The following is a 12753-nucleotide window of genomic DNA, read 5'->3' as shown; positions in this document are numbered from 1 at the left end:
CGACTCCGAGCCTCTTCCGAGCCGGGCGGGCGGCAGTGTAGTGACCACAGAGAGCCAGCAACACATAAGGTCACCATTTCTGACGGCTGTCGTCAGAAAATGTGACCCCACTCTACCTATCTTTTACTTTTGCAAACTTTACAGTTTTGTGAATCTATCTATCTACATTTTTTTTTTTTTTAACAATTTAGTTTTGTGCGTTTCTGTCACATTGCATATTTGCAAATCGCATATTATCGCACATTATACAGGAACAGTGGGGTCACATTTTCAGCAACACTTGATATGATGACCTCATGTGTTGCTGGCTCTCTGCGGTCACAGATTTGGGTGTTCAGGCCCACTTCGAGCACTGCCCCATAGTGTCTATATTTACATTCTGTCATTCACTGTGTGACAGAGAGATTGTACAGAATGTCCCACACTTCACTACCATGTAATAAAATCGGTTCTCTCTCCCTCAGGTCGGCGCTCAGCAGGTATATTCCCTACCTCGGGGCCTTGCTGTGCATTACCGGCAGAGGCCGTTACAGCAGCAGCAGTTTCCAGTCCACGCGCCGATCAACCCTCACCAGCCAATCGGAGAGCAAAGGCCCCAGCAAGCCCCGCAACTCCTCCCTGTCTGAGAGCGAATCAGTGAGTGTACCTCATATCTAATCTGGTATGTCTATGTCTTACACTTCCAATGGCAAATGCTTTGAATTACAAGTTGCTGATTTTAGTCTCGTGTGTGTGTGATTTTTTTTGTCCGTGTGTTGCCTCAAAGGCCCATTTCTCAGACACGGAGGAGGACTGCTCGTCTCGGACGCCTGCCATTCGTCAGTTGTCCGGTGATGTCAAACAGGTGCGCCATGCCAGCCAGAGGACAAAGGTGAGAGGTCACCACACGGGAGAGTTTGAGAGAACTGCCGCCCACAACCCAACTGACCCGGCCATATGTCACCTCTCACAGATCACAGTGAGTACTGGGGCCTGGTCACACACTGTAATGTGCACTCGTATGCGTTAAACTGAGCTTTATTAGTTTAGGCGTCATCAGACTGAGTGTCATTTAGGGCTCAGTGTGACTCTTCTCACATTAGTTTCATGATGTTTTTGATGGGGAGGTTTTGCTTCTGTTTTGTCATTACGTCAAGGCCGATCTTAATCCTCTCCTCCCGAATTTGAGAAGTGAGGTCATGTTGTTTTGGAGTCCTGTTAAAGTCAATAGACGTTATGTTTATGTTCGGTATTTCATGGTGAGTTATGAGGTCACGTCGTTCGCAGCCCTTTCATAATCCAGGATCCCTCGGCGTGTAATCTGATGCGGTCATGTTGCTTTGCTCCCCCGTAACTGTTTGGTTCGACTTTGTGATCCCAGTCTGTCAGTATCAAATGGAGTCTGGTTAACACGCTCAATTGCCTATTTGATCAGTCTTTCTGTACGTTTTTTTATATTGTGTGTAACATTTAGGGGTATCTCAGAGTCAGGTTTTGCTTGTTCCGAATAAAAACTACTTTGTAAGACGTGTAGTCCGACCACTCAGAACTGGTTGTCTGATAGTCGGATAGGGGGATCTGTGTCTGACCATTTCTGTAACTTGACGAAACCGACAATCCAACGGATGTATGCTGGGTTTGAACTTTTCTTTCAAGCTCTCTTTTTTTCATTCTTTGCACAACTATTTCTGTCACTTCTCATGTGAACAACCAAGTGAACTGTTTCTTCCCAGGCAGTTCAAGACCCGTTAGAGCTATTAAACAGAGTGTAACGTTAGTTTGGAAGTCTCGCTGATCATCAGCTGATGGACGCCAGCTCTGCCTCACAATCACTGGTTCATTCACCGGCTTGGTGACTTGAATGATCATCTTTGTCTTTTAATGTGGTTTGATATATTAAACTGTGTGTATCACTTGTGTGGTGGCCAGTTGCTCCTGTTAATGCCCCCCCTCTGGTGTTTTTTGGCATTTCTATGATATTTCATATTTATTGGAGTCATTTCCTGCCTAAATTGATTAGCCGCACTGTTTGCCAAAAGAATGTTGACAAATAACTTAATTTTGTGCTCAAAGTTAAAAAAGAAGGTTGTTGGTAAAATGTGAATATGACGTATGACTATAGTAGAAGCTGCAGGTCATAGGTCATCCTCCACAAAGGCGCATTGATGCTCGTTTGATTCTGAGCAGCAAACCGATAAATGTGTTTATCTGTCAGTTTGTCTTTCTAGTTAGTTAGTTAGTTAGGTTTAGTTAACTAGACTTGTTGCATTAGCTAACTGAGGAGTTTCATCTTATTTTTAAGTTTCCTCCACCTTAGTTTAGTGTGTTTATTTTCACAACGCCATTTGTGTGTGTCGTGAACGGGTGCAATCAACGCAGTGGATTACACGAAATAACACACTGACTGTCTCTCTCACTCGCTCTCTTCTACACCGTCTCCTCCTCCTGGAGATTAATTAACGGAAAGCAGCTGACGCCGTTTCGGAGGTTACACCGTGGAGCGCACAATTTTCAGCCCAAAAGAAAACAAGAGAAAAGTCCCAAACACAAATCACAGTGCAGCCCAGTGCAGTGTCGGTGCTGGAAGCTGAGGCGAGAGCGTCCGATGCTGGTGGACGGTGCACCTCCAAAATGTCCCGAAACTGCATTTCAAACGGCAAACCTCTGCAACATGTCTATCCGTCCTCTGGTGCGCTGTGGCCAGCATGCAGCGGTGCAGCAGCAGCCAGACGGCTGCCTCGCCAGGAGGAAATAGTAAAGAAGAGAGCGAGTGAGAGAGAGTCGGTGTGCTGCGCTGATTCTTGTCTCATTTGTCGTCTGATAAACAGTAAATTCATCTAAACTGGGTTGAGAAATGAAATTTGGTTGCCATGGTAATGAGTTACGTCTGATTTATTTATTATCTATTTACCACGCCCCCATTCTCTGTTTGAGAAAGAACGTTAACCAAAAATCAGGAAGTAAAACTGGCTGACGGGGCTTTAAATTATACCAAGTTGAGTTTCAGCAATGAAGTATATTGTGGATAGCCAATAGGAGAGAAGGACAATTATTAGTGAGCTGTATCAAAGTGATGTACATTATGTGAAGTTAAGGTTTAAAGGATGAAGAAACTGATTGAAATTTAATTGTTAGCATTTTCACATAAAAGCCAATACTCGGTGCTTCATGGCGAATGTTTGCGGCGTCCTAAGCATCGCGCCGTCAGGCCGATGGCCCGTGGCAGGTCATTCTATGTGGGGCATCCAATATATGGAGCATTTCCGTCTCTCAGTAATCATCTTAGCTCACAGTAAAATCACAAGTAGCCCACACACATACTATACAGGCGTACTGCCATGCAGGACTCTATTACAGAGGGTCCAAAGACTAATCCAATAATCTGGGAGTTTCAGACGTAATCCACAGCTTTCATGATGCGACCCCGCGTTTCAACGTACTGCACTTGTTGCAGACGAAGGAGTGATTGTCGAGGAGTCTCTTGACCTCCATCTGCTTCCATCTCTGCACAGAGCGGAGGATATACACGTTTACTTTTGTCTGTAATCACTACTTGTACTCTTGTGAACAATGTCATCAATGTGGAAAATGTACTTTTATCACATATTTCCACCTCCTTTCAACCTTGACAAAGGCAGCAAAGATCAGAGCCACTCCTTCCGCTCGTACCTTTCACAATAAAAGCCCCAGTCATATTATATTCTGAGGCGGGTATTTCGCATTTTCATGTTGTTTATTTGTCATGCCCCCGGCTGGTAGGACAAATTTCCCAAAATGTTGAACTATGAATTTGGACTACTTTTTATAACACCGTGGGTTTCATGAACACCATGAGATTGTTGGTGCCCCATTTTCAGTGCTAATGCTAATCCGGTTGCTATTGGCAAATGTGATCGTAACTAGCACAAGCTGGTTACTGTTGGAAGAAAACAACATGACATACTTTTAAAGAGAGCTGCTCTTTTATCTGAAAGGTCTGTGGTCAAATCCCAATTTGGAGTCGCTCTGTTTTTACTAAGAATGTGACCTAGTGGCTCAAATAGCACAAGAGATCTTTTGATCATAACTAACACTAAATGGCTGTGTTTATGTGCGCACTGTTCAGACTCTGACAGAGCCTGAAGACATCTCCATGTCGGACATCAGCCTGAAGCCAACCAGTCATCTGCCTGCTACTGTAAGAGCCCACCGATCGTCCACCTCTTACTCTGTGCAGTAGATGTGGCGTCTGTTTTTTTTTGTGTGTGTGTCAGAAAACTATGACGGAGTATTAGGGCCACATTGGGGGGAAAAAAAATCTGAGATTTTAGAGAATAAAGTCATAATATTACAAGAAAAAAGTCGTAATTTAATGAGAATAAAGTCATACTATTTCAAGAAAAAAAAAATGTTTAATATTACAAGAATAAAAATCATTTCCTCCTCCACAAAAGAGGCAATTTCCCCCAGGTCCGTGTGGTTCTTTCTTCTTTTTTTCCACGTAAACTTGTGACTTTATTCTCATAATATTACGACTTTTTTCTCTTAAACTTATGACTTTATTCTCATAATACTACGACTTTTTTCTCGTAAAACCTATGACTTTATTCTCTAAATTATTTATTTATTTATATTTATTCTTAATTTTTTTTTTTCCTCAATGTGGCCTTAATACTCCGTCATAGAAAGTCAACAGATCCCATAAAAGAATTAAATCTGCAACAAATTTATCCTACTAACAACTATAGTCTGAGTAGAAAAAGCCTGATTTAGCTTATACGTAGAACTCCAGTCTGTCAGTATGATAAACTGATTGTTTTTGGTCTTTTCGAGGGATTTGTTTATAATAAAAAGCTGCACCAGCCTCAAACTTTTCTGTCCGTCCCGCCCAGGTGTTTTAGTCATTTGTGTTTTACGGCTATTTAAAGGGGCATGTCACCCATTCTACAACACTGCTCAATGATTTTACCACATTTAAAATATGTCTGTGCAGCTGAAAAAGCTGTTTTAAAAGTTAAGTGATGTGAAATGGTTGGCATATGTCTTTAGTGCTTCCTTGTTTTCCCCTGCTCATTCTAGTCAATCTAATCAATCTTGTTTTCAGTCCTGTCCAGTTTCATTCATTTCTCGCTGGTCTGACATCAATATTAATCAATTCAAAAACGTAACCTTTTATCCTCTGCTCATACTTTCACACCCAAACCCCATGTCTCTGCAATCGATTGATTGTGTTAGTGGTTTTGGATTCCCTCTGCTGACTTGACATAACAATGCCTTCATTTCAAAAGCTGTTCAGATTGATTGACTGACCCCACAGACTGACTGTTCTATTGTACTGTAAGAATCATCCGAGCTGCTCTTGTAAACACAAAGACTAACTTTCACAGAGAAATCATTAAGATTTGTAATACAAATACGTTTACTGCCAGAACACCAAAAGTCAAATCCAGAACTTTGCCATTTCTATACATGGTCAATTTTACTCCATTTATGAGTATGTATTAGGGCTGTCAATCAATTAAAATAGACACTGGTATCATATGAAACGAGAAAAACCTAATGAATCCATCTGTACCGATCATGTCATACTAGCTTGTGGTGAAGGAGACCAAATAACGCTCCAAACTTACGCTCAATTTTGGCGAGGAAAACCTGACATGACCATATTCAAAGGGGTCCCTTGACCTCTGACCTCAAGATATGTGAATGTAAATGGGTTCTATGGGTACCCACGAGTCTCCCCTTTACAGACATGCTCACTTTATGATAATCACATGCAGTTTAAGGCAAGTCATAGTCAAGTCAGCACACTGACAGCTGTTGTTGCCTGTTGGGCTGCAGTTTGCCATGTTATGATTTGAGCATATTTTTTATGTTAAATGCAGTACCTGTGAGGGTTTCTAGACAATGTTTGTCATTATTTTGTGTTGTTAATTGATTTCCAATAATAAATATATACTTACATTTGCATAAAGCAGCATATTTGCCCACTCCCATGTTGATAAGAGTATTAAATACTTGACAAATCTCCCTTTTAAGTACATTTTGAACAGATAGAAAATGTGATTAATTTGTGATCAATCGCAAATAAATATTTTAATCGATTGACAGCCCTAATCAGAACAGAATTATCCTTTTTAAAACTACTTAAACATGCTCAGTTGGAGTACTTTGCTCCACTAGTGCAGAGCTATTGATCTCACAGGGTCAACCACGTGATACAGTCCCACTCCATCAAGGGCACTGTGGAAAAGCCATTCATCAATCCAGCCAATCAATGCCTTTGATTGTGACTGTTTCATGTCTTGCGCTGGCAGGTTAAGCGGAGGACAGTTGTATTGATCCAGATCAGACCAACAGTTGATACAACTTCATTCTCTCCACCTCGCTGCATTTTTCTTTCACACAAACATCCAGCCACCTACTCACATTCGACATGTGGAGTCGTATAGTCACGATACCTGAACATCCCTCTCTCTCTCTCTCTCTCTCTCTCTCTTCTTCCGCCTACGCAGCTGGACAACGTGATGGAGGAGTCTAAGCCAAGGACTCCGTGTAAGACAACCGCATCCGTCATTGTAACCTCCATATCCAGCCCGTCTATACTGCACAGTCCCCCGGGTTTCCATGGCAACCTCAAATTGACCAAAACGCACAGCCCGGTTGCCAAGGAGCCCCTTGACATAGCCAGGCTGGAGACAACAGCATTACCATAAACAGATGAACAACAGTGTGTTTGTGTGTGTGTGTGTGTGTGTTTCAATATTTCCCTCCGTGGGACTATTCTGTACCAGCATGCTGTTTGCTAGTTATGGTAACTCAAAGCCAGAGCATGCGCTTTGTTTTTGTTTTGGTTTATTTTGTGAGTATGTGAGTGTGAATGCCCAGTTAATTTAAATACATGTGTAGGTATTTGCACATATAGATGTGCGTTTAACTTCTTCTGACATATCACGGTGGTTGGGAGACGGTTTACCTCGGAGCCGGAGGCAACAAATTAGCCTTAAAAACACAATGTGAAAAGTTAAATCTCTTGGGTTGGGTATCGATTAGATTAGATTCATAATATTTGAGTAGAAGAAACCAAAATATGTTTTGTTTTTTTATTCTTTTTGGTTTCAAGGTCAAATTTAATTATTTTTGATCTTGCCATACATAAATTGAATGTGTTAAAACATTACCAGTGACAAACCATTAGCTGATTCTGAATATTCCTACTGGGGACGTCAAAAATGACAAATGAGTTAATGAGCTATGAAGCGCAGTAGGTCCATACTTGCATAGTGCTTTTTTAACTAATCTCTTTCTCTTAATATGAAATTATTTCCAACTCGGAACCAATTTTCAATACCCAACCCTCAGGTGTTTTGTTTTTTTGTCATATAAATACTGATATTAAAAATGCATTAAGCAGTATTTTCTATATTAATATTGAATCAAATGACTCCTGGAACTGGTGGCACTACTGATCCCACTGAGAATCAACACCCTACTTTCCAACTATATACAAATTTAAGTCACTTTAAAGCTATTTTACACCAAGCATGGATATTTTGTCTGAAAAATTCGCACAGAAATTTAAAAACTGATTTCGTGGGTTCTTATGAATGCTTGCTCACCCCTGCGGAACATTCGTGCGGGGTGGGTAATATTCGGACGCACCTCAGCAGATTTCCGCCTGCGGAAATATATGTTTCCGTTTGTTTATACGTTTCACATGAACTGTGTTGCTTCACGTCATATTCTCCCTGTGTGAAATTGAAAAATAACTGTCAAATTTCACAAAAAAACTCTGAGTATCTACTTATAAGTAGTTTCACAGTCTTTGTTGTAGCTGCTCTTCCTTTTTCTTTGTGTTAGTTTCCCTCATATTCCGCCTAAGGCTGCATAGCTTGTGACTTTGCGGTGAGTCTCATTTTTTCCCCCGTTGGGCATAGCGTAGCAAAGACGGTGAAACGTTAACCTGCACTTGACCCACGTGTGTGCAGCAAACACAGCCCCGTGATAACAGCAATCCTTGCTTTCTTCACAGCCATTGGATAAAAGCCAGATTTTTTAAAAAAAGCGTCTGTCCTGCAGTGGTTTGACTTTGGAAAACTAGAGCCAATGAATATGTGGGACATATGTGGGATAAAAATGCTGTGCAGTCCCTTGTAAAGTGGGACACCTGGTCACCCTAGTTGGTGAACTAAGCCAGAGCAAAAATGACGGTGTATACAAAAAAAAAAAAATTTCTTTTGTGTATTTTTGTATTTAGTATTTGAAAAATAGTCCTCGTGGAAATCTGCTGAAAGTTCAGATTGACTGAAATGTCTTCTGGGGTGGTGCGTTTATTTAAAAATGCAAAAACTTTAAAAATGACCTCTCTAATGCAATGCTGCAGAAAATGATAGAGCTTCACACCAGCACACGAAACCATCGCAAATTTAATTTAAATTCAGCCTGTCGGAAACACTGCTAATATGTTAGCCAGGAGAAATCGACTGCCCATTCCAGTCTTTCTTCCCTCTAGTTGTCAAAATAACACTTAATGCAGTTTTAATATGAGGTGTTTTACTTATAAACTGGGTAATCAGACACACATACGCACACACACCAACACCAACAGGATACCGTCAGATTGTTTCCCCTCTGGCTCTTTGTCATTGAGTTTTCCATCCCTGGTGGCATGCAGCACCACAGATTATGTGTCCCAACACCACAGTACATCACCCAGTATGTGAGTGTGAGTGAGTGTGAGTGTGTCCGCACTGAAGAACTGGACTCAGTACTGTACTTTACATTCCTCTTGATGCCATACCTTGCTGTAAAATCTACTTTTAGAGATACAGATGACAGTTTACTAAACTACTTTACTGTGACTGAGTGTGGTTTCAGGATTGTTATTATTATAGATCTTATCACTGACAGATGTACAGAACACCAACTTAGCTTTGTATAACGTCCTTTTCATTTCCGAAGCTCTTTTCGCTCCACTTCTGTACATTGCAGTTCCCCTTTGACATTCCTCAGACTGCTGTATCATTGACTATGATTGTAATAACTCTTCTTTTAAATGATAGAACAGTCAAATTAAAGATTGAAATCTTAGTTAACGAGGCAAAAAAGGTTGATATATTCCCACCGTTGCTCATTTGTCCCATCAATGAATGTACAAAATGTTTTATGACCAAACAAATATAGAATATTATATATATATATACAGTATATATATGAAATTTAAATTCTACTTTAATGAAGTGATGGTTTTATGTTGATTTTGTTTCCTTTGTACAAAATGTTTTGTGTTGTTATTATTTATTTTTCTAAATAAAAATGTTGCTAAATTCTGCACAAGTGGTCTCCGTGTCTTGAACTAGCCATGTATTAAGCTCGGGCTGCAACTAATGATCATTTACACACATTAATTAATCTGCCTATTATTTTCGTGTCGAGTCGTTTGATACACTCTCCACTTAGTTCTTCAATGGTCTTTTCTTTTCTAAAGAAACAGTCATGAGTGAACTAAACACTGTCTATTTCCCCTCATGTGCAGCACCATAATGACTGTGGTCACGGCAGCTCCTAATGCATCCGTCCATCAGTCTCGACTGACCGATATATATTCGTAAATCATTAGGTCAGTTTCCTGAATGGGAAGAGATCCATCCAGCACAGCAGATAACAGCTGGAACATCCTGATGTTAGATAACAGAGTCGCATCAGCGTTTAGGTCGTATCGGTCCAATATGTCAGAGAGCAGATGAGATGGGACACAGTTATCCTGCATGCTGGGCTGATTGACCTGAATAGGCGTCCATGCAGAACTATGGCACCCTGCAGAGGTGAGAGTTGGTACTCAATTTGCATGAGTGTAAGTGGTGGGGTAGGTATGGTAACTCCAAACTTGTTGGGGAAAAAAAGCAGTGTTGGAGGAGGTATTCAGATCCTTTACTTAAAGGGCCAATATTTAATTTACATTTACTGTAATAAATCATAAAATGACCATGATATGTCATCAGACATTAAGGAAACATGTAAAATAAAGCCAGTATGTTCTCCTTTGAAACTTCCATTACGGACGTCTGTTTTTGTTTTGGCCGGTGTGATCCCATCCACGGCTCATTTCAACACCCCGTTGCCACATATGAAACAAATTGGCACGCAAACACTCCTGCAGCCACGGACGCAAGCAAAACTAACTGGATCAACAGAGATAACATAGCATTAGATTCTACCCAACCTGAAAAGCCTCGGCACATCTCTCTGAGGTCCGTGTGTATAGCTAGCTGGGTTATCAAGGCAGCGAGTATTTGAGACACACAGCTGGTGACGTGATTCCATGGCTCCAATGTTTTGGAGGTAGGCATCTGATTGATTCTTTCCAAGCGGACCGCGAGGCAGTGATTGGTAGACGTTTTTACAGGATTACAGCAGCTACAGATGACGGCTCTTTTCCGGTCCTTTTTCAGAGCTCATCAGTCATGGATCGCTGTCGGGGTGTAAAGACCATTTTAACCAATATAACAAATAGTGTATACTGGATAACATCAGCAACCATGCCTTTAAGTAAAAGTACATAATTATTAGAAAATATACTTAAAAAGTGTTCATTCTGCAGAAAAATTCCCCTTACATTGATGTTTTTATTATTTTAAATTTTGGGATTATTATTACTGACATGTCTAAGCAGCATTTTACTGTTGTAGTTGAGAGGTGGAGCTAGTTTTAACTGCTTACTAGTACTAAACTGTTGGTAGTTTAATCTATAACAGTGCATCATATTTTATCAGCTCATCATAAATTTTGAATGTAAAATCTTAATGTGCAGAGTAACTAGCTAGAAGATTAATATAGTGGGGTTATAAATTCAATATCTCTGAAATGTAGTGCAGTAAGTATGAAGTAGCATGAAATGGAAACACTCAAGTGCAAATACCTGAAATTTTTACTGAAGTTCAGTACTTAACGCTTCAGTAGGCAGAGAAAACTAAACTTCTGCGCCTCCTCTTGGCTCTGTTTTCAGGCTTTAAAACATCTAGCCCTTGAAGGGAGAGTTTGGCCAATCACAGGTCACATGATCACACCTGAAGCAGGAAAGGAATGGAAACACCCCCTTCAGGTGCAATCACTTCACCTTTAACAAACAGCTGCTCTCTTCCTCCTTTTGTTCTGTTTTTTGACCTCAACGATGTTGTATGTGTCCTCTAGCTTAAAGCAACAACAAATAAATCTACGAAGAAATGAAAAGAAAACTGGACTTCTGCTTCATCTCAAACTCTCTTCAGTCTGCCCACTAACCATCCGATTTAGAACAAGTAAGTCAGATTCTCCACTTGTCAGCTCAGTACATGTTTTAATTCAGCTGAACAGCCTTCAAGTAAACATAGTTGTTGCTTTTGTCTTGTGAAGCTTGTCACTTTACATGATATCATACATTCCCTCCATTACAAAAAAGAAGTTTGTTCAAGTGTGCTACTAGTATGTTAGAGTATGCTTTCAGTTTACTTATCAGCGATATACTTAACAAAATGATACATAAGTATCCTTAGCTTATACCGTCAAGTATACAGAAAAGTCTAAATGTACTTGGCAAGTAGAAAGGTCCAAGTACACTTGGCGTATGAAGAAAAGTATAAGTACATTTGGCTAAGTACTATAAGTTCACTCAGAAACTTACAAGTATACTTGCAGTAAAAACTATTAAACTAGTAGTTTACTGAGAGTATACTTTAAAGTGTACTTCCCTTCACGCAAGTGTGCTATTAGTATACTTCTTTTAAACTTAAAATAAGAGAGTATGCTTTCAGTTTATTTTGTATGTACTTATCAGAGATATACTTAACAAAAAAATACTTAAGTATCCTTAGCTTATTCCGACAAGTATATAGAAAAGTCCAAGTGTACTTGTATAAGTACATTTGGCTAAGTCCTATAAGTTCACGTAAAGAAAACTGATACTTGCAGTATAAAACTATTACTGAGAGTATACTTTAAAGTGTACTTTCATAAACTAAAAAGTGGGCTACAAGTATATAACTAGTAATCTAACAGTATACCTATAAGTTAACTTGTAGTATAGTTCATATTATAGTTGCAGTACAAAATACAACTTTGATGTAAACTAGTTGTATACTCAAAGTTTACTACTCTTACATTTAAAGTACTTTTATAAACTAAAAAGTGGGCCAATTTAGTCACAAGAAGTATTGACGTAGTACACTTACAAGTATACTACTAGTGCTTTGATATTAGTATACTTGGGATTATACTTGAACTATAGTTACTTCATAAAATTAACTTATTTTTTGGTGTGCGTGTGATGAATGAAATCATTGAATCCTTAAATCTTGTGAATAAAAGCCGGCTGCCACAGCTGGCCAGCGAGCAGAGCTTCAGGACATTAAATGACAGGAGGTAGCCAGCTAGTTTGGCTTCGTTGTATTAGATTTATTTTTTAACAGTGTGAGCTGTTTTAACTGAAAACAAGTGTTCTGTGCAAAACTATCCTCCACCCTCTAGTGCTTTGCACCATATAAAACCCAGCCTCTGGCAGATCATTAGAGATAATTTTGGGCTAACAAGGAGGTATCCTTGAGATAATGACTTAGTTTTGTGTTTTGTACAGTTTAAGGCAAAAACAACTTTTCATGTTGATTTACCCAGAAGCTCTCACATTTTGGTTTGTTTTCTACCTCCCTTTTGCATGCATGTCTTACTTTTCAACATTTTGGTAAATATTATTATTCACTAATTGCCTTAGTGTTTATTAATAAAAACTTAGAGGCGCTGTAAGGCAGATTTGTTTAAAGGTTC

The 12753-nt window shown here is 39.7% G+C and overlaps 1 protein-coding gene across 3 annotated transcripts in view; it reads left to right on the top strand.

The window, feature by feature from the left end:
- The window catches only part of LOC141758361 (melanopsin-A-like), a 39790-nt gene extending 30507 nt beyond the window's left edge, over window positions 1–9283 (top strand). For 2 of the 3 annotated variants that reach the window (XM_074619695.1, XM_074619693.1), the window contains exons 8-11: window positions 465–636; window positions 767–958; window positions 4085–4156; window positions 6474–9283. In XM_074619695.1, coding sequence (XP_074475796.1) covers window positions 465–636; window positions 767–958; window positions 4085–4156; window positions 6474–6674 — 637 coding nt within the window. In that variant the 3' untranslated portion in view covers window positions 6675–9283. The remainder of the gene's footprint in view (window positions 1–464; window positions 637–766; window positions 959–4084; window positions 4157–6473) is intronic. The other variant, XM_074619694.1, reaches the window with a different exon arrangement.
- Window positions 9284–12753: the final 3470 nt, after the last annotated feature.

The sequence above is a fragment of the Sebastes fasciatus genome, chromosome 20 (genome assembly GCF_043250625.1).
Source record: "Sebastes fasciatus isolate fSebFas1 chromosome 20, fSebFas1.pri, whole genome shotgun sequence".
In the NCBI taxonomy this organism is placed as follows: domain Eukaryota; kingdom Metazoa; phylum Chordata; class Actinopteri; order Perciformes; family Sebastidae; genus Sebastes; species Sebastes fasciatus.
This window is presented reverse-complemented; position numbering and strand designations above follow the sequence as displayed.